We start from the raw sequence: 22,696 nt of genomic DNA, 5'->3' as shown, positions 1-22,696 counted from the left end.
CCTCATATGCAAAACTGTATCTGAACTTTGTATAACTCCTAAATTTTAATGAGCACTCTTTCGATTAAGAACTCACTGTTGGACAAAATAACTGATGTGAACTTTGCTTCAAGGCCTGTTTCCGTTTTTCTCATTTACATCATATGAATGATCACACTTGTTTGTCTGTGCTGAAATGACAAATACGTTTATAGATAAATGCGGAGGTACAGTAGGTGTTAGTGAACTTTATTTACCAAAGCAAGAACCTAAAAAGTAATGAGGGATGTATCTGAAAGTCATGGAGCGATAAACATTTCAGCTGCAGATTATTAGCCAATAAATCTCACATGTATTTGGCAATGTGGCTTCATTTTTTAGATAAGTTTGCTCCCAAAATGTAAGACTTTATCAACATTAAGCACATACCACTGATACCTGAGGATTATAACGATTGAAGGGTATGAGGATTTAGGTGAATTCCATGGTTGCAACCCATGCAAGTGCACAATTTCGGGACAAATGTTTGGCTTGGAGTCGCTGGACTTTAACTAAAGAGGTGAATCCTTTAATGGACCGTCTCAGATTAGCTCTTTCCCCTAAATGCACCACTGGATTAAAAGGAACTCATTGTCTGTGCAGTAGCAGGTTTGTGGATCATCCATTGGGAGGGAGATTTCGTACTAGAGTGTGACCCTTGCACACCACTCACACTCTGTTGGGAATTTGAAGGTAAACATGAGGAGGTGCTTCACTGTCACAGACCTCCCTGAGGACTTTTGCTTTGTTTTCCCGTCTATGTTGCTTCAGTCCGAAACCTTAATCCTCCAAATACGGAGCCAAGCCTCGAAATTCTTAATCCCAAATGGGATTTACTTCGCTCCCTCTGTGTCTCCTGAGCCCTTTAGAGGTTGAAGAGGCCGTCCACTGGAATTCCTTTTTCTACCGCTGTCCTCTTAAATCTCAGTATGTGGTCAGAAAGCCACTTCCAGCCCATTCATGTCATGCCCTCCTCCTCTCCCCAAGCTCGCCTCTTATGCCACAAACTTCACAGGATGTCCTCGAATTAGACATGTGAGATGTTTATTTGCTCATAAACCTGTGCTCTAAAAATGGCATGAGAGAGAACCGTCTGGGGTCAGCAGGAAGAGAAGGCGTTCATGACATAAGATTTACACTTGACAATAGAAGTTCATACAAAAAGGAGGTCATTGAATGTTCCTCCAGATTCTCCCGGACTTCTCGAGTTGTTTCCATATTTTTATGTGCAGTTTGATGAACGCTCCCTAAAGGAAGGCGCTGACGTCATCACGCCGTACAAGAGAAATCAGTTGGAAGCTATAGGGTGGTGTAGTTTGTTTTATTTTAGCTTTTTACTTCCGGTGATTACATTTATGCTTCAAAATTCGAGCTTATTTTCTGCAGTATTCCAAAATCCAATGGAAAAATCCCATCTGCTTTTAGTTGACGGAACAAAGGGTGATGTGATGGGTTAGATGGCCAAGGCGACTTGTTTTGTTTCTGGTTAACAAACTCTACTTATTCTACTCCATTTACAGGTGAATTACAGCCATGTGTGTAGCCGTAGCGTCTAATGAAACTATTCTGTATCATTGATTTGCTTCAAAATTCTCTTGAGAACTGAATGGAAACACAGGTCATGTGTTACAAGCCACATTGGGGGGAGTGGGATTCGTATCAGGTTGATTTGGCTTTTGCAGGCTAAAAACAACTTCACTGCAACTGGCAGATATATTCACGCAGCTGCCTCAAAAATCCGTTAGTGACAAAGACCTCGACCACACATACACCTGTTGAGCTTCAGTTGAGACTGTTTTCACTGTTGGCAGTTCACTTCAGCTTTTTTTACATTTTTGTTCACATTCCTGCATGGTGCACTTGTAGAAACCACCCTCTCTCTGACTTCTTTCACCTGTTTCCTCGTTTTGCCAAGTGTTCTGGATCAGTTTAATTATGTGTTTGTGTGTCTGTCAGCAGGATTATGAAAAAACTTCTGGCCCGATTTTCATGAAAGTGGTGTCGGAATAATTGAAAAAGAAACGAGTTCCCAGAAAGGAAAATTCACACTGCATTATTAGGAGTAAGGGCATGCCTCGGTGGCGGCCTCCGAGTGCCCTTCAAGTTTTCTTTGTGTCTTTCTCCTCTCCATGGAAAAATTCAGTCAAGACTGTGGCCTGCTGCACGGAGAAGCTGCTGACTGACTTTCGCCCTTTGGCTACACAAGCCAGAAAACAAGTCAGAGGAACGCAGAGAGTACAGAGGGGAAAAAGAGCAGTTACAGAGAGACATACGTATAAATACTGATGGAAATGAAGTGTAGTTTTGTGTCTAGCAGTTAGAGAAAGAGACAGTAGTCCCTCAGTCCTCTGCGTCCCAGCTCCTCCTCAGTGGGTTCGGGTTAGTGAGGAAGCAGCCAGACTAGCACGCCTTCACACATGGTCTGCGTCCATAACCACAGCAGGCTTTTTTTAGACAGGGGGGAGAGACAGGGTGTGGATGACTGTGTACCTACCACGACTATATGAGCAAACAGCGGAGACCAAAGCGTAGTGTCCAGACTCAAAAAACAGCCGTAAACAACGCCTTGGCACGGCGGTTCAGACAGGCCCAAGTGTTGTGATGAAATTATACACATGTGTCAGTTCTCGCAGACACTTCAGAAAACAAGCTGTACTTTAAAGCAAGTCGAAAAGAGGATTGGAACATGTTTACTTTGTCTGTTTCTATTCAGACACATTTACAGCAGGGCAGGGGGTTACGTAATGGCATCAATTGATTGCACATTTCTCCTGACATAAGTTGTTCCATCTCATTGAAAAGACAATAATTCAATATGATTGATTTTTCTGTGGGGAACCTTTTAAAGCCTTCATTTCAGGTTTACCACAGTCAAAGAGAACGAGCTCCTTTAGTTGTGTTGTTTTGTCCTTGACTAAAGGCCTCAGACTGTTCAACATTGTCAGCATTTAACTTCAGCCTGGTTGCATGTGCTATCTTTGCATTTGGAAAAACCAGTGTGGTTAAGTGTGAATAATACTGGTGAGATGACAGGATTCATGGCACAGTTTGAAAACAGCTCCCTCTGTGCCTGTTTACCTTTCTTTCTATACCCTCACATAACCTAGTGGTTACGGTCAGAGTGTACTCTGTGAATCAATCGTCTATTCATCACTTTTTGTGTCATGCAACTTTGGAGCGTATACTTCCATTGTGCTTTTGGAAGATATGACAAACAGGACAAAATCAGCCCATATTTTACTGATACATTGGGAGACTGTTTGTGGTTGGGATCTTTTTGAATCTCTATAACTTGCTTCAGACACATGGACTGTTGAATCTGGAAGTGACTTCTAAACTATGCAATCCAACTCAGATCAGGAAATTAATCCCAGCAGTCTTCTTTTTCTGTTTTCAAGTCAAGCAGCCAGCAAATGTCTCCTGAATAAGAGACTGACTGTATTTGTTGCTTTCAGTGACCATAATTATGAACACACGAGATTAGGCTTTATGGTATATGCCATGGATATACAATATAACGCTGTTCCTCATCAGATCATTTTACCGGTCTTTCTCTTTAATATCTCTGGGTTTATTAGGTCAGTGTGCAGAGGTGGATTAATGCACAGGCAGCCTATAGGGGCCCCAGGTATGCAGTGGGCCCCGGATTGGCCAGACTGTTTTTTTTTAAATTTACTACACTGGGAAAAAACAAAAAACAAAACTTGCCTCCTATTGGGGCCCCCGGTATGTTATACTGTGCCCCTTGCTTTAGGGTGATTGACCCACCACCCACCCACGCCCTCACGTATTGCTTAAACGTCAGCACCCCTCGGAGATTTGGTTTTGCCCGACTGTTTATGAATAGTTTCATCCGTCCAAATCTGCAGTAAACACTCCACCTCTGCACCAAACCACCACAAACCGTTCAGCGTCATCTTTTTAAATGGCCGTCGTGGGGAACAGACACATGTAAACAGACATCAGGACCGCCGTCAATGCTCGTGCCCGTACACATGCAAGCGTGCTGTGCCTGGGCGCAGTACAGCTGTACTCACACCTGTCAAACGAACTAGACTTTAGCTGTGAAGCGTGCTTGGACATGGTACAAATGGACAGTGTGAGTGCGCTCTTAGAAACATTTTTAAAAAGGAAGTCGCTGATTGGATAGATATGGGACACATTTACCCAATCAGCTGCCATCATGTGGCCAGGTTCATACGGTCAGTTTTGTTGTCAAATGATACGTCACTCACTGTTACTGTGACAGTACAGCGGAAAAATGTCAGAAAGGAAATGTGAGAGCAGAGCACGAATAAGAAAAGCACAACGACTGAAAGAACAATGGGACCAAGATCTACTAAAGAAAATTCTTAAAAAGGATTTTTTTAAGGTTGCAGACTCTTCTTCTGTCCTTGGAGGGTTTTTTTTTCTGATAAAGCATGATTAATAATGTTGGGGGCCCAAACAACCAGTAGCCTAGGGGCCCATGACCTCCTTTATCCGCCACTGTCAGTGTGGGTAATGTTGCAGATCAATGATCAGGGATGCTTTGTTGCAATATTTAGTCATTTTATATCACAATATAAAACGGCATATACTATAATCAAGGGTTTAATGTAATTGCACACTCATAACTGCATAATGTTAGTAATAGTTAATTGTTATGACACTAGCCTATCTCTTCACTGTTGCCAGTTTGTGATCATCCCTCATAACTTGCTCCACCTTCTGTCCCACGTGTTGACGTGTCAGTACAGAGATTATTCATCACCAAAGATGGCTCAGAAATAATGAAAGGGTTGGCAGACTGCTGCTACTCATCTAGAAAGTCATGGGTAGCTGATTACACATCAATACCATGCAAAACACTAGCCGCGAAATTTCCACCGCCTCCTCCAGTGACGCGCGACCCTTGCTGAAGGCTTCAGGGACAATCGGAAATTCTACAATTACAAGTTCAGGGCAGTTGAATCGCTTCAAAATCACCCAAATGTTTCTACATATACTACATATCATGCATACATTAAATCTCCGTTACTTGAACTAAAAATATGTTGTGTTTTTGGGTAATATTAATTTTGGGATAATCTTCCTTTTGTAATATAAGGAAAGTCGACGATTGCGTGCAGAATTCAACTGATTGTTCACTACGAGATACTTAATTGTAATTTCGAGATTCTTAATGTTGTTACACTGAATAAAAAAGGGATTTTGCGGGCGGAAATGTGTTCAAATAACTCCTCGGTGTTCACTTCTGTTGCTGGGATGCGTTTTTACGAGGAGCACTTGAATGTAACACGGCGGGTCGGTTCCCCCAGCTTTTTTACGCAGTCTATTTGAGGACACCGGACCACACTCCAGCAGCCCTCACAGACTGTAATGGTAAGGTAGGAACATTAAATCAGTGTGCTTCATTAAATACAGTGTTATAACTAACTCAACGTAGGTTACAGCCGTTATCAGTGAAGAATGGCGGCTCGGTTGAATTAAACAACGGAGCGGTTTTCTGTTAAAATAACGTTAACGGTCGCTCGTTTCACACTCTGACCGATATATCTCTTGTGTTTAGTTGTGTTTTTTACGGTTCCGCGGCTCGTTTTTGTGTATTAAACTGCTCCCGAGAGACGGAAATGAAGACAAACGTAGCGGGGAGTGGATGTCAGGCAGCGTGCCTCCTTTGTTGACTTGAATTTAGCGCCAACGTCAAGCATGGTCCGTCCGAGCCGGGCTGCACGTTAGTTAGTAACGTTACCGTTAGGTGGACCGGGTAACGGCTGGGGATTTACTACAGTTGGCGACGGTGTGGTGGGCTAGATAGCTGCTTAAACCAGAACAATAATAATAAAAATACTGTTTGAAAACTGTATTTTTTTACTGTCAAACACGTGCTGTAATGACTTAAACGTATTCCTCGTATTTGTCGCATGTGTATTTTTTAAATATCAAATAATATCCTCTAAATTCAAAGACCTTCAACAGGGGGTCTGCTAAATGTTTAATAATCTTTCCAGAAACATGTAAGAAAATGTACATTAACATGGATGCAACGTATTATTAGCAAAGATGCATTTATGAATAAATAACTAATTTACACAACCTTTATGATAGGCTTACTGGCTTATAGGCACTAAGGTAGCCATGCACAGATACAATTGAGCTAAAGGGTTCAATGTGCCTTTTATGATGTCTGTTAGACATTTACACATGACTTAAACATGTGAATATGTTAATAATGATCATTGTAACATCTTAGTATTGTATGCACCATTAAAAAGCAGTGTGTACAGGCTTTAGGCGACCTTAACTGTTATTGCATCTAAATTTAATACAATATTTGTAGTAGGGGGTCCCCGCTTCGTGTCTTTCAGCTAAGGGGTCCTTGGCCTAAAAAATGTCGCTGCTCTAATTGCCAACTAAAGTGTCACACAAAACGGATATATCAATAATTCAAATTGTGACACTTAAAACTACTGAGTCTGCGAAAGTAGAGTCCTAAATGTTGCACTTCCTGCCTAAAATGAATGAGCGGTAAACAATATGAGAAGTCTCAATACGGTGATGCAGCATGTGGCACATGACGTGCATGGCTGCCTTTGGGGAGAGCACATCTGTGATTATAGAGAGAGAGAGTTTTCAATGTGATTAATGAAATCTTCAGTGGTAGCACGTGGGAATTATACGCATCACAGGACCTGACAGTAGAAAAAGTTAAGAAAAGGCTCCATTGTAAGCTTTGTAATCATGTCAGTGGAGGGGAGAGTGGTTTTGACAGCAGGCACTAACATTTCTGCTTCAGTGTGAGTGAAAAAACAAGATGAATCTGTGTGTATGTACATTAGGTCAGTAAAACAAGTCAATGTAATATTATTTTAGTTACTTTAAATGTGCCTGTGGTACAGTAGTGACTTAAGTTACATGATTAGACTTGGTTGTATGTTTTTAGTGCTGGATTACTACAGCTGGATGATATTTGAATGATATTAGGGAAGTGTTTTGTAGTATTCTTCTAAAAAATGAGTCACAGGATTACTTTAACTCCTCTAAACGACGAGGGATCACTATGAGTGTATCCTGGCTTGGCTCCATGTCACACGTGTCTGTGCTATTTGCGACTGTTGACCCTGAAGCAAGAAGAAGTGCACACCAGAATGGTGGCTTTGTTTTCCACTGAACAGCTGACGGGACCAGGACAGCAGCATGACCCACAGCTGGTTGCAAACGAGCATCCGTTTTATAAGATTCTTCCCACCTGTTTTCTGGTTTTAGGCACGCACGCATTTATCGCTTTGGGCTGGTTGCTTCTCCTTGTGTGAAGACAAGATTAGGATAAACTGACTCATCAAAGGGAATACGGAAACCATGGCCCCTCTAGTGTTACTCATCTAAAAACCATCAGTGCTGACTGTAGTGTAGTCATGGTGATAAGTGGAGTCGCCGTCGCCACTTCATCAGTCAGAACCACAGACGACTTGAACCAACTATAAAGACAGGCAGCTGGGGACGGGCTTTGTTCCTGCTCCCTCTCTCTCTGAGTGGTGCGAAATGATTTGGGGCGTAAAGCGGTGGGTCCGTGTGAAGACAATGAATTTGGAGACCCTTTTATGGTCCCTCCCTCTTCAGCATGGAGGAGATTTTGGTTTCTTTGCAGAGCTTTCCCCCAGGATTACTCATTAGTGTTTGACGAAAGTCTCTCTTCCTTTCTCTGCCATTGTTTCCTGCTTTTATTTGTACTACCCTGATTGTACAATGCATGGCAATCGTTGCGGTTTACTCCCCGGCACAGACCCGTGTCTGGATGGAAGTTGCTTAGACTCAAATAGCAGACGTGAATCCTATAATGTACATTACTTGTCTGGAAGTAACAAGCAGGAAGCACAAACTGTAGGCTCATAATTTCATAAGATACACCCTGTTTTCGTTGAGATGTGCGAGCAGTGGATGGTGGCACTTTTTAATAGTGAGCCTAGAATCAAATGCATACAGTAATCATCACCTTGGGACCAGCATGAGCTATCATTGCTGTTATCAGTGCATTTATATGTTACAGCTGTTGGATGTTAGATACAGAAATGGAAATGAAAGAAAATCAGTGATAGCGTAATGTAGGATTAGGAATGTAAAACTCAATCTTGTTTTTTAAGCGGGTTCTTGACACTGACACTGTGTTTGAACGGACAATAAAGAAAAAGGAATACACAATTATTGATTTTCCTTCTCTGATTAAATGTTATTTAATCCATCAGTAAAAACCCTTTGTTTACGTTTCTTCTAACATTTACATTAGGGCTTTTGTAAACTATCACAGACAGCAGTTTATCTCTTGCTGATGAACGAGCTTGAAGAGACCCCTGATTGAGAACTGCATCCTGTGTGAAGTGTTGATTGGATTTCTGACCCTAAGAAAATAAAGGTCCATTCAGTGTTGTTAGATATTTGTTTGAGTTTATTGTATTGGTCTCTATGCCTCAGTGTTACCTAGTCCTGTTGTGTCTGTTTGGTGTGACCGAATACCCAAATGCCTCTCAGTGGAAAGGATGAGGTGACTGTGTATTTAACCACCTGTCACGATCCTTCTTTTCACTGCCTCGGTGTTCCCTGAAGTGACCTTTGCCTCAGATTGAGAAGGTGTTTAATCTGTTGAGTTTTACCTACTCATTCTTTTTAGTCATAAAGATTGTATTTGGCCATTCGGTAAATATAAAGCGAGCGGCTGACATGAAAGGCCCCTGGACACTCCGTTTTAAAGAGATGGCTATTGACCGTGAGATTGGCTTTCTACCAAACCACAGTGTGTGCATGTGATGGGAAGTTGTTAAATGTTTAGGCAGCGGCGCATTCGCTGCCAGGGCGACTGGCTGCAAATACTACAACAAGTCAGATCAACAATACATGGCCTACTTACGTTTAAAAGGGGACCCAAGTCACCACAAAATGGGATTGATGTAGACTTGTGATTGATAACTTGCGCTTGCAGGTGTATGATATAGTATGGACTTGGTTGTAAGCTGATTTGGGAATTTCTCAGTATAAGCAGTTATAAGTAATACGCTGAACTATAAATCAGTTACTACATCAGAGGCGTCTAATGCGAGAACATCTCAACAGAGAGGCATAATCATGTTGCACGTTATTTTCTCTTGGTAATTCAAAAACAAACCCCTTGAATAGAGACATGATAGGTCCTCTAAATAATGTAATATCTCAGAGAAGCTTACATCTTTTGCTTTTACCCTCAGGTAGTGGTCCAGTCTGTCGGCCAGTGCAGTTGTTCTGAAGTATTTAGTACTGTCCTTGAAAGAAGAGCAGGAGGAAACGCGGTGTGAAATGGGAAATAAGGCTGTAAAAGTCAATGCACTGAAAATAACTGTAATGAATTTTTCAGGCTGTTAAGCAAGCTGGTGTGTGTGTGCGTGTGTGTGTGTGTGTGGTCATTCTAGGAAGGAACGGTGTGTGAAATTGGGAACTCTGTTGTCAGGTAGAGATGCGAACAGCATATTAATCATCAGTGAACACTTTTACGAGTTGTGCATAGGAAGCCGGAGAGAAGTTCACTTCCCAAAGACTGATTGCTGCCGATGCAGTAGACACATGTTGTCCACTACAGCGGTGCATCCTGCCTCTGTTGATTTTAAGACTATTGATTTGGAGAAAACAAGCCTGTGTGGCTGATGTGTGGTGTGAACACTGAAGGGGGCGCAGTGCACAACCTTTGTAATGGTGTGATGAGTGGAGACTTCTGTGACGTTTACATTATCCAGTTTGTCCTGTTTCTGCTGCACACAACAGACATGTTAAAGAGATGGTCAAGAAACATTTGTGACCAATACTTTTTAACTACTAATATATATATATATATATATATATATATATATATATATTGTTACTGCCAGAGTAGTAAAGCAACCAGAAAGCATTTTCATTAAAGAAGCTGGAATGGAGATTTTCTTCTTCTAAAAAAGACTTGTAACAATTAATTGATTATCAAAATTGTTACTGATTCATTTAATAGCTGAGAAGTAACTTATGAAATTATCAACTAACCGTTGCAACTTATTGCCTTGCCCTAAGTTTTCTTATATTTTTTCTGCTACTAGCCCGTTAAAGTTAATTGTGGACAGGTTGTATCCCATTTGCGACATAATCTCTAATTAGATTGCTAGAATGTAAACCAGCAGATATTCCCATCCTGAGCACTAAGGCTGCTCCGATCACCAAACATTTTGGAAGCTGTATCGACGAATACTGCTTCCAAAATGTTTGTGAATTTGATTGTTGCCAGATGACATTCTTATATATATTTTGAATTAAGGAAACTCACTCACCCTCGGCATGCCTGTTTCATTTTTTCAGTTATATATATGTAATTGTGTAAAAATAAATACCTACCCGTTATCCATTTTCCTTGGTTAATTCCTAGAATGGCATTTCAGTCTAATACTAGGCAGAGGAAATGTCATGACTTCGATAGGAGTGTTCATCTATAAGTGCTGGGAAATGACCTCGTGGAAAGGGGTTATTCTTCCCTCGCCTCATCATATGACCAGCATCAAACTATTCTGTGTCAGCCTGGGAATAAAGGCAACCCTGTCAGAGAGGTATGCTGGTGACAAAAGAAAATCTGCGCTTGTCCTTTTTCTATTAAGATTTACCCGTGTTTAGCACACAGGTCACACTTGGGTTTTCTCCCCATTTGCTATGTCCTCGTGCACTCCAGTCCCTGTCCCTGATATCCCGACTGCTGTCCTGGGGATAGTTGCAGATAGAAATGTGTTACTCCACCTCCCTGACAAATGGGTCACCAGCCGCTTCTTTTTGCCTGCCAGCAATGAGCTCCACTGGGAGGGCGTAATGTGCAGGAGGTCCACAACATCGCTCCCCATTTGTGATGTGTTTAGATTCCCATACTCATGGAGGGATCCAACATCTGACGCCCAAGCTGTCTGCAAATCATTTTGGGGGTTAAGCTACTCTAATACTCTTTTTTTTCTTCTGGGTAGCAATAGCGTTGCTCGTGCTGCAGATCCACTTTTGTATCCTGGATGTACTTTGTGTATGGAAACAGAAGGTGTAACCTATAAACACAGAATGAGATGAGCCAACCTGATAATAAAAAGTGGGAACGAGATTCCACATAACACACGGGTGGATTAGAGTTCAGTAATCATCTGAACAGTATAGTGTCTTCTAAGAAAAAAAACTCATGCAGGAAATATGAATTTAGCAAATTATAACATTAATATTTTCTGCATCATTAACATTTTGCTCACAGTCGTGACCACGGTAAGCAGACTAGTCTGAACTGGCCTTCTTGGGAAAGATTTTAACCATATTTTTGAAGTTGACATCAGAGGAGGAAAAAGTAAATTAGTGTCACTCCTGTGAAGTCTCCTGTGAGTGGCGATTGTTGGACTTGGATGTCGCTGAGAGGCCGGCTAGTTAAAGTGTCAGACTGATGCCAGACTGGAGTTTTGTGCCACTCTACAGACTGCAAAGTGCCTGTGTGACTGAGTGTGGTGGGCAACATTTCAACACCAGGCGACTCATGCCAGCTGGCTCATTTTGCTGACATGTTAGGTTGAGAGAAGAGTACTTTACAGAAATCTGGGACACGGCTGATCCAGTGTGTTTTTAAGCTGCGACTTGTAGTGGTCGTGTTTGTAATATCACTGGCTATGATAAATGATGATATATATATATATATATATATATATATATATATATATATATATATATATATATATATATATATATATATATATATATATATATATATATATATATATAGCGCCTTTCTAGACTACTCAAGGCACTTTCACACTACTTGTCACATTCACCCATTCACAGAGACATTCACACTGATGGCAGTGGACATCTACATACCATCTGATCTAATCATTCACACAACATTCACACACCCATGCGCAGCGCCCAAGGACACTTCGACATGCTGGGTAGCTGGGGTTCGAACCGCCGATCTCTCAAATGGAGGACGACCCACTCTTCTACTGAGCCACAACCGCCCCTTTTAACACATTGTCAAGGCTCTTCTTCTGGTGATAAAACCGCCAAACAAATGCATAAAAAACTTGGGGTTTTACCTGTATTACATCACATATTATAACACCAATACTGTTATTTAAAAAATATCTTCATTTTCTAAGGACAGGACACATATCACTAAACATATCACTATCATTTTTGTGTTCCTCTCATTACCTGAAATATCCTAGTACTCTCACATCAGTGACGGGCTAACACTGTCCTATATACTGGCCCCTTTATCGCTCTTAGGTTCTAGTTACACACAGTGCAGCGTACGCATGGTCTCGTGGTAAATTTCTGTGCAAGCTCATATGGCATTGTTCAACAAATACAGTCTGTTGGACTTTTTGTCCCATCCAACATGCCATACAAACGTTTCTCATGGACAGTTGTTTCTCAGTTGGACTCTTGCTCAATCAGTATAGTTTCAATGCTTGACACTGAATGGGCTTTAGTGTGCGTGTGCGTGTGCGTGTGTGTGTGTGTGTGCGTGCGCCCCCTTCATATAGAGCAGTCTCTGTCCTTACTGAAAGCACACTCATGACCAGCCACATCAAACATGGGACTAACCACGACTGTCCAATATCCATTGCTTAATTATCCGTCTGGTTTGGAGTTTTGAGTTTTGAGTTTTCCTCTCAACAAACAAAGCACTACTATTAGAGCTGCAAAGATCAAGTGATCAGTCAATTAGCTGTCAACTATTACATTAATCCCCATCTCTGTTGATAACCTTTTATTTATTTTTCAAAGAAAACAAGTCATTTCCTGCTTCTTTTAATGTAATTGATAAAACAAGACATTTGAGGACGTCATCTTGTGCTTTGGGAAACGCTGACATCTTTCACCATTTCTGACATTTTATAGACTAAACAATTGAGAATCAACGGATCAATCTACAATGGAAACCATCGCAGTTGCAGCCCCTAGCTGCTAGTGTCAAAAACTCTGCAAGGCAGCTTTTTAAAACTTTATCAGCCGGTTACATTTTTGAGCTGTTGTGTTTAATTGATCATGATTCATGTATTTACTGACCCTTTAAACACCCAAACTTTGCCTTGGGTTGTTTAGCTTGATTTGATGCCAAATTGCTCTGTTTTTTAAAAAGGAAGTGTCTCGAAGCAAAGTTATTCTGTTTGGAGAAGGCGTCACACAGCTATCTGAGCACATGTCTCCCATCAGGTCCAAGGGAGGAGATGTTAGGACAGGGTGGAGAGATGGTGTCGGATAGGTTGAAGGTGGAGATGAAAGCAGAATTAAATGGAAAGAAGTAGTACTAAATTGGAGAAAGTAGGACATGAAAATATGAGTTGCACAATAAAAGCCACAGGAGCATCGAATGTGAAAATGGTTAGGGCCAGTGGCTGAAATGAGGTGAGAAATCAGTAGCAGTAGAAAACATGGGTGGAAATAGAAATGAAGAAGTTGCAGGAGTTCAAGATTGAAAAATTGGAGAGCGGAACTGATGGGAATGTAAATGCTTAAGGTCAAAAGACTCAAGAACATTGTGGAACGCCATTTAAACAAAACAACCCTTCACTTTTTTCTTCTTGGCATTACATTTGCCTCTTTTCTGAGCTCTCAAACTTACACAATTGTTCAATTCTCACAGGAATCTTGTCGAGGAAGTTGCTGAAGATTGCTCGAAAATTATAGAAATCTAGGAGTTGACAACTACATGCCGAAAAGCTCACGCATGCTTGGAATGTAAATGTGAGAGAGTATGTAGGAAGAGGCAAGGAGAAAAGGGAGTTTGAGGTAAAGGGAAGAGGGAGGGATGGACACTGAGATACAAAGAGGGGCAGGTCCAATGGGCAGCAGACGGTGGGGTGTCAACCTACTAAACCTCTGATGGTATAAAATGAGGCGTGCAGGGCTTGTTTGGCCTTTGCTTTACTTGTGGAGGGAAGAGGAGTCGTTTGTTGCTGATTGCGCTCTGCTGCAAGTAAGTTGATAAAAAGTGTTTTTCTTTCAAGTTCAATGAGGACAGAAAGTGGTCATGTGTTTGCATTTATCTTGTACTTTGTAGCACATTTAGAACGAATGCGTGAAGGGAAGCACGTGTTTCTGACTGATGGGAAGGTTGTCTTGTGAGTTACTGTTATGAAACTTTACCAAAAGTGGGGAGATTTGGTTGAGGATTTAACTACTCCTTTATCTTGTGGCTGTCTCAGACAGTGAAGAAAAAAGGATCTGAGTTGTTTCTGCGCCTGTGTCATAAAGTTTTAGGCTTTCTACCACTGGTGCTGTCATGCTGCCAATGGAGTTGACTTTTAAAGTTCTAATTGAATTGGTTAATTGCAGTATTTACTGTTCAAATGACATAATGCTGCTGATTATTTAACCGCTGTTGGCCCACACATTGTCTGGCTCATTTTAAAATCTAAAAATAGAAAGGAGAGACATATGGCTACTCATGATAGAACATGTAGATACCGTCACACTCTGTTTACCACACAGCAAACATGCATTTGTTATCTGTGCATTTCAGACCTGGTGCCACCCTGATCAAACCCTGACTGAGCACGTGCCTCTGACTGTCCAACGAGAAACATGACGGCCATCAACGCACCACGGGACAAGTAAGAAAAACTCTTTTGAAAGGAGGGAAACTGTTGCTCAGTTTAAGGACTCTTTCAAGTACTTATTAGTGTATTTGTTTTAGTTACAGTATATACACATTTAGGTTTGGATGAGACCCAGGAAATAAATTGTTCTAAGTTGTTTGTTGATATAAAGTTGAATGAATGATTGATGTGCTTCCGTGTGAACTTCCTTTTGTCTCTTTCCCAGATACAATGCAGTATGGATCATTTTCTTCATCCTGGGCTTGGGAACCCTCTTACCCTGGAATTTCTTCATGACGGCAACAATGGTGAGTTACGCAACATTTTAGGACATTTTGAATCTTCTGAACAAAAGACAGATGGACGTGAAGGGAAGTGCCCTGTTAGTGGTCGTGTGGTTGGTCATTAGTTAATTAAAATGGTGGCCTCTGCTTAGAGGGAGGTCACCTATCTTTGAGAAAACAAAGATTGTTTGTTTACCTTTCCCTCCAAAACCACCTGGTTTCACTCAGGATGGCTGCCCTGACTCCAGCCAGGAGGATTTCCATGGCAATGCTATGTCTTTAATAATCCCCAGCCATTGTTTTTGAGCCTTAAGGGGTTAAGTTCTTCATTGACCTGGGAAGTTAATTTGGACCCACCCTTAAGGGGAATTTTTTGTTGAAGCTCAGATGGTTTATAGTATGTGTTTCTTTTAACAAAGGAAACTTAGAATGCCACTTTGATGAATTTGATGTGGACCAGAAACATGGCTATACTGTGACTATATGGCCGCAATCAATAAATGCAACAACTTGTCAGGCTAGCTTGAAATGGATCACATTTGTATTTGTAGACAAAATTCACTAATTTTCTTCAGTTGGTAACTTAAACGTGTATTTTAATTTATGCATCATTGACACTAAAGTGACCTTCCCCCTAAGACAACAGTCCTGCAATAAAAACTACACCTGAAGGTTTAGCATTCAGATGCTTTGAAACTATTTTAAAGAAGTGTTGAGTCAATGTTTGAATTTCTAATATTTAGTCCAATATCAGTGATCTTAGTTGGCAGAACAAAATATTAGAAACACCCCTCAGTATTGGCCTTTTGGGGAAACTTTAATTGGTGGATTGTCTACAGAAAGTTACAGAAAATAAAGTTCTAGGTTGGGAATGTTAAATAACAATGATTACTGTACATTTTCAGACTTTACTGAAATTTCAGCATGACCGCAGCATCGGCAACTTCCATCCCCCCATATAACAAAAGAATGTGCACTCTTTACATATACCGTATATACAGTATATGTTTCTTACATCTCTGCAAACTACGTTCATATAACACAAACTTGTGATTCCATACTCACTAAATTATTGTTAAATGTTCCTGTTGAGCTGCAAGATCTGACAACCATCATTATTCCTCTGCCCTTTTCTCTAGTACTTCACAAGTAGGCTGAAGGACACGCCCACCGAGCTCTCCTCCAATCAGACGGCAAATGTGACTTTGGAGGACGGAGATACTCGTAATGTGCTGGAGTCAAAGTTTAACAATGTGATGACGCTGTGCGCCATGGTGCCTCTGCTCATCTTCACCTGCCTCAACTCCTTCCTACACCAGAGGTATCCACCCTGCTCCATACTGACGCACTCAAACATACAAAAACAACAACAACAAACTTGTAGATTTGGTACACAAGACATAACATTTAAGGGTGAAGTCTTTTTAAGGCACATTTAGCATATTTTTAATTTCCCTCTCCTTCTGCCTTCCCTTGTGCTTATCAGTGCCCCACATGCCACTATACATAACATGATCCTGTTATGTGAACGTATGCCTGTATGCCTCCAGCATGTTTGCTTTAATTAGAGTCGGATCGAGAGAGACCTGTGGTGGACCACGGCTGACGTTTCCCTGCACAAACACACCCTGGAATGCTATTTATGTTCTCTACGCCCCCCCTCCATCTTATTCTTAACCTCTCCTTATTCTTTTTCTCTCTCTGTCCCTCATTACCTCAATATACTTACTTTATTTCTGCTGACATTATTTGGTCTATTTCCTCCCTCTTTTTCACAAAAGACACAAAAAGTGTTTCTTGCTTTAGTGAACAAAGGGCTGCTTCTGAACTACAATCCAGTGCACTGCATTTAGTTTTTTTAAACTTTCTGTTGGAAGGAGCTTGACTTCCTCAGAAGAGAAATTACCTTCTAACCATTGTAATCAGAAAATGTTTTTTTAAAAACGTCTGTGAGTCATAATACAGTCCTTCATGTGACCCTTTTTTTTCAGTCAGATTTTAAAACATACCATGTTTGCTGCCGCTGCCTTATTTCTTCTTTTGAACACTTTTCTATTAAATGATGAATATGATGGAAGTCACTGAATATTTGTTTACCTGATGATCTGCCGAAATTGCTTAAATGACAGGTTTCGCATAATCACTTTCATCTGGCGGATTTCTGCAGATCTCCAATGATCCGTTCTGCAGGGACTTCAGCCATGGAGACATGCCAAACATCTGGATACCCAAATTACTATGACACAAACCTGGATTATATTCAGCAAAATATCTCTTGAACATCACATTTCACATTGTATATACGTGGGCTAGGTTTTCAATAATACGTGCATGAAACAAAGTTTTGATTCATCAAACATATATCTATTCGAAATGGCTTTGTTTTACCTATTTCCGACAATATATAAGACGATAAGAGCTGTATCGAAATGGCAGTAAAAATATGTTCAGGAATGTTCATTTATGCATACATTTACTGTTCTGTCACCTTACATGATGGTCATGAAGGCTTGTCATTTTAGAAAAGGGAGTCACCAGAAAGAAAGTTTAGGAACCACTGATGTAGAAGAGGCCATGATATTTAGTAGTTTAAATGTAATTTGTCACACTCAGGATCCCTCAGAAGCTTCGGATCTCTGGCAGCCTGGGGGTCATCCTGGTGGTTTTCCTGTTGACCGCTGTTATGGTCAAGGTGGACGTGGCCCCTATGCCCTTCTTCACCATCACTATGATCAAAATTATCTGCATCAACTGTGAGTTTCTTAATACGTTACTAACGATAAGTTGAGGATCCTTCTGCAGTGACTGCAGGGAACATCTCTCTGCCTTATAAAAATACAGTAATGCCATTTCCTGAACATAATATTTATTGCAGGACTGTTGTATTCGACCGCATTCATTTAATGATCGTTGTTGTTGAACCCATGCAAATGATTAGTTCCACCTGTCGTCTTCTTTGATCAACAACATCTGCCTCTGTGTTGGGGAAAACCCCTTTCATTTTGACACACACACACACACACACACACACACACACACACACACACACACACACACACACACACACACACACACACACACACACACACACACACACACACACACACACACATTCTCTCATACCACACTGAGCTTCAGAACACAGTCTATAATCTCACTGCGTCTGTTTATTTCCATTGAGTCAGTGAGCTGCAGGGATAAGCTCACCCCCTCCTTATGCCCGTCGGGCCAGTCCGGATCCCCAGGTCCTCATGAGGACCAGCCCATCGTGTTTGATTTAGAAAGGAGGCAGTCGTGACCTTTAAGCTTTGATATAGATGTCGGCACATTCCTCTTAGTGGACATATGTTACAAGAATTCAGCAACTAATTAAACCCCAAAGTTGCTGTATAGATGGCTGTAATCCATCGGTGCGATGCAAGTTTGTATGAAAACGCTTTGATTACAACTTGGTGTTAAGTGAGAGAAAGAAAATAGTTATGTAACGGTTACGTAAAACAATCAATTTGCTCCATGTTGTTTTCAGAAATGGTGTCAACTCTCTGTTTGTTTTATGGGCCTCTTTGTTTCTGTTGCTGTGTTTACTCTGGGTCCCAGTGACTTTTAAAACTATACTAATTCTTAAACATCCTTGTGTTGTTCCCAGCGTTCGGGGCGATTCTCCAGGGCAGTCTGTTTGGGCTTGCAGGGATCCTGCCTGCCTCCTACACCACTCCCATCATGAGCGGACAGGGGCTGGCCGGCACCTTCGCCGCTTTCTCCATGATTTGCGCATTGGCCTGTATGTCTCTCACACGAACCTCTAGTACACCTATTCTTCTATCATTATGAATATGGATACATAAGAAGTGGACAAAATTACAAAAAAACCTTAAAGCACACCTACCTCAGTGCTGTACATGAAGGAGTTAACACTGGTGCTTGACAATTTGAAAGTAAAACAAGTTTATTTTTGCTTTATAAGTGAAAATTCGAAACCCACATTCACTCATATTGTTCCATATTAAATGTGTTAAATGATTAATTTTGCTTTGGTAAAAGGTCAGCCAAATGTTCTGTGATTAACAATACATTTTTCTGCCTGCCTTTTTTATTAGATCTCGTAGACCGAATTCTGAAAACAGAATTTGCTGCTTGGAAGTCCTTTTGGCACTCGGGATGGTTTCTGTCTCATTTGGCTTTCTCGCTGTGCTGACTCAGCCTCGCTTATGCAGTTTAGCTTTCAGTCGGTTTGATCACATCTAGCTTATTATCAGTCACTCACCAAAAGAAATGTATTTTGCATTTCAACTACAGCAGAGAGTTCTCTCTTTAGTCCATGTGACTGAGCTGAACATTAACTGATGAGACTGTGAGGGTGAAAGTGTTCTGGTTTACAGATCTCATCATTAACTTGAGCATTATGTTGCAGAGACGTCACGCACGAATATAATCACAGTGTTCTTCAGCATTCACTGTGTTCATGATTGTATGATAAGTGTCACTCTGCAGTCCTGCCTACAGTAAATACTTACACTATTTGGTTATTGTAGCAGGAGCCTGATTTTTGAGGCTGTATCTTGAAATATTATTAAGCAGGTTTGTCTTTGAGGTGTTTAAGCACATGTTGGTGCATGAGTTTCTGACGGTTCAGTCTCGAATACACTACAGTTTAGAGGGATCGACTAGTTGAGCAACTGAAAAATAATCTGCAACTGTTTTGATAATCAGTGAGTCACTTGGGTCTTTTATCAAGGAAAGCGGCAAACACTTGCTGCTTCCAGCTCCTCATTTTAATTTGTAATAAAAAATAATCATCTGTTTCAGCCCTAGTAAAATTACACAATCCAACAATTGTAATTAGACAGAGAGGACTACTGACTTAAGTACATTTTCCTGAAGCTGTGAAAAAGTTTTTTGCTAAACTAATATCTAAGATTATTATTTTAAAACACTAACGATTCAATGTGTCTGGTCTTTGTAGCTGGATCGGCCCTGCAAGACAGCGCTTTTGGTTACTTTGTCACAGCCTGTGTGGTTATTCTCCTGGCCATAATGTCCTACTTTGCACTGCCAAGGATGGTAAGACCTCATCTTCTCTAAATTAAAGGTCGTTTTACAGAGTTAAATTCTTTCTAGTAGCGTTTTATAATTATGTATGTGTTTTAAAACTACTTTCAAATGTATTTGCAGTTACTTTCTTTGCTTTGAACCTTTTGGGAAATACTTTTGTGTGCTGACTGCTATATAAAGTTTAATCTTTTTTAATTTTTTAAATATCTGTTCACACTCTCTGATAAGAGATGGATAAGACATCTGTCTGTAAGAATTTACAGCATCTCAGGGAGCATAATGAGCTCCCTCCTTTATCTTTTCTATATTGGTTCATTACGGTTGTTTTTCTTTTCGTTAACAGGAGTTCTTCCAGTACTACATTGAGAGTAATGGATCCAGACCATCTGCTGATGAGGAGAACAAGATGGACCTACTCAAAAAAGGTACACACAGTATGCTCACAGGTCTGCTCAGATATCCAGGCTCCAGTTTCCAAAAATGACAATTATGGAAGTTTTGTTTATGTTGAGGATGTCATTCAAAGAAGTTAGTCACATGGATAACTTAATCATGTTTTTTTTCTCTTGTCAATATGATGTGTTTGATGCCCGTAATGATTTTAATCAGCTGAATGTTATCAGGTTTCTATCAACAGTAATCTTTAGCTTGCACACAAAAGGATTTTTAGCTCTGTGATTGGAGTTTTCAATAGAAATCATCCAGGAATTGCACTTACGGTCCTTTTGTTATGTTTTTATGCACTCAGGCTTGTACCTTTTTGACTTTGTGTCACAGAACAAGACATTTTCAACAACACAATTGCTCACCTGTTGTACGAGGGATTCAACCAGCATAGTTCCCTGTCCACCCAAGCCTAGAAAGTAAACTTGAAAATGCGACTCACCTAACATTGTCTATGCCGAAAATGAGCAGGACTCTGGAGAAAAAAAGCTATCATTCTAATATTATCATATTATCACACTATCATAAGTAACTTTGTGTCAGACATTTGGAATATTTCTGGTCCGTTACTCCCAAAAGTTTGCTCTCTTCACTGCACACTGAGTATTTAAGCCATTCACACTGAAATAGTTTTGGCGACAACTCGACTCACCAGTCTCGGTCTGTGGTGTTAATTACTAGTGTGTGAGAAAGTGATAGGAGCCCTATGTTCCATAACAATTGAAATCTTGTACATACACCCACTCAAATGTGGAAATGATGGTCTCAGAAATGGGGTTGTTTGTTTCTCAGAAAGTCCAGCAGAGAAGCGACCGGTGGTGAGTCTGATGGAGGACGAGGGCAAACCCACTGTGTCTGTGATTAACATCTTCAAACAGGTGAAATGACTTTCTGACATTGTAACAACTGAACACAAATTAAAAAAGCATTTTCTATGCAGTTAAACAGGCAGGACACCTCTGATACAACACATTCCTTACCATTTAAAACTTCACTTCCTGTTGTTAGATTGAACAGCAATAACCGAAGCTGCCATTTAGCATCCCACACAAAGCTGGAGATAAACGCCATTCTGACGTCTTTATGCATTTTCCACCTTCTACCTGTATCTCAGAGATAAAAGTGCTTACAGCATAATGATTGTATCCGTCTTGTGCTGTCTAATCAGATCTGGGTGATGGCTCTGTCAGTGTGCTTCATCTTCACCGTCACCATTGGGACGTTCCCAGCCGTGACAGTGGAGGTCAAGTCCACAGTAGCCAATGGAAGCGCCTGGGGTGAGTCTCCATCTCAAACACCTACACAACACTTTGAAAAGAAACTTGATCCCTCTCAAATGTCAGATTATCATACATTTGTTCACAAACATTTTCAGGAAAACAACTTATTTGTTTACCTACAAGAAGCTGGGAAGACTTTTGGGGCGAGAATGTCTTCTAGTGTTTCTACAGAAACCAAGTTGGGAGAAAATTGAAAAATGTTCCCCAACAGGCCAAGAGGAAATCTATGGAAGGCAGGAAGGTGTTGGAAGGCCATTCATTCTGCAGTAGTATAGACAGACCTGGATCTATTTTCTCTTCTACTCTTTCTTCTTCTAATGCTGCATATTTTACCTTCTCAGCAAGTTGATGCATTAAATCAGACTTAACTGCTGCTTCGTCGCAGACCTTTGTAGTTGAAAATACAGTGACAACCATTTATTTATACAGGGAGCAGCCTATAAAAAATATTGAAATTAGCTTTAATCCGTTAATCACTCCTTTTGAAATTAATCCTCTCTTCCCTGTAGGCTATGGGACTATCACCTCATAGATCTACTGTGCCAGTGCATTGAGCAAGTCAAACACTGGATGTGCCAAAATTCCCTTCAACTAAATGAGGATAAAACTGAGATAATTGTTTTTGGTGCTAAGAAAGAAAGGTTTAAAGTCATCCAACACCTTCAATCACTGTCCCTGAAAACCTCAAATAAAGGCAGAAATCTTGGGGTTATTATGGATTCTGATTTACATTTCGACAGTCACATCAAATCAGTAACAAAATCGGCCTACTATCACCTTACAAGACTTAGAGGGCTCTTGTCCATGCCTTCATTACCAGTAGGCTAGACTACTGTAACGGTCTCCTTGCAGGTCTTCCCAAAAAAACTGTCAGACAGCTACAGCTTGTTCAGAACGCTGCGGCTAGAATTCTAACAAAGACCAGAAAATGTGAGCACATTACACCAATTCTTAAATCATTACACTGGCTTCCTGTACGTCAGAGAATTGATTTCAAAATCCTCCTGCTCACATATAAATCACTACA

General features: G+C 40.7%; 1 protein-coding gene across 3 annotated transcripts in view; it reads left to right on the top strand.

Annotated features, from left to right (window-relative positions):
• LOC310953803 (equilibrative nucleoside transporter 1-like) overlaps positions 1-22,696 on the top strand; it is a 35,680-nt gene that overhangs the window by 7,965 nt on the left and 5,019 nt on the right. Inside the window, exons 1-10 of one of the 3 annotated variants that reach the window (XM_083923009.1) lie at positions 5,329-5,382; positions 14,534-14,624; positions 14,836-14,917; positions 16,033-16,214; positions 17,507-17,646; positions 18,540-18,674; positions 19,857-19,954; positions 20,289-20,370; positions 21,182-21,267; positions 21,558-21,666. In XM_083923009.1, the coding sequence (XP_083779135.1) occupies positions 14,596-14,624; positions 14,836-14,917; positions 16,033-16,214; positions 17,507-17,646; positions 18,540-18,674; positions 19,857-19,954; positions 20,289-20,370; positions 21,182-21,267; positions 21,558-21,666 (943 nt within the window). In that variant the 5' untranslated portion in view covers positions 5,329-5,382; positions 14,534-14,595. Of the gene's footprint in view, positions 1-5,328; positions 5,383-13,940; positions 13,988-14,533; positions 14,625-14,835; positions 14,918-16,032; positions 16,215-17,506; positions 17,647-18,539; positions 18,675-19,856; positions 19,955-20,288; positions 20,371-21,181; positions 21,268-21,557; positions 21,667-22,696 lie in introns of those variants that run through there. The other 2 variants (XM_083923007.1, XM_083923008.1) reach the window with 2 other exon arrangements.

This window comes from Echiichthys vipera (genome assembly GCF_963691815.1).
Source record: "Echiichthys vipera genome assembly, chromosome: 11".
Taxonomy (NCBI): domain Eukaryota; kingdom Metazoa; phylum Chordata; class Actinopteri; order Perciformes; family Trachinidae; genus Echiichthys; species Echiichthys vipera.
Note: the sequence above shows the minus strand (reverse complement) of the source record. Positions and strands in the feature narration are given on the sequence as shown.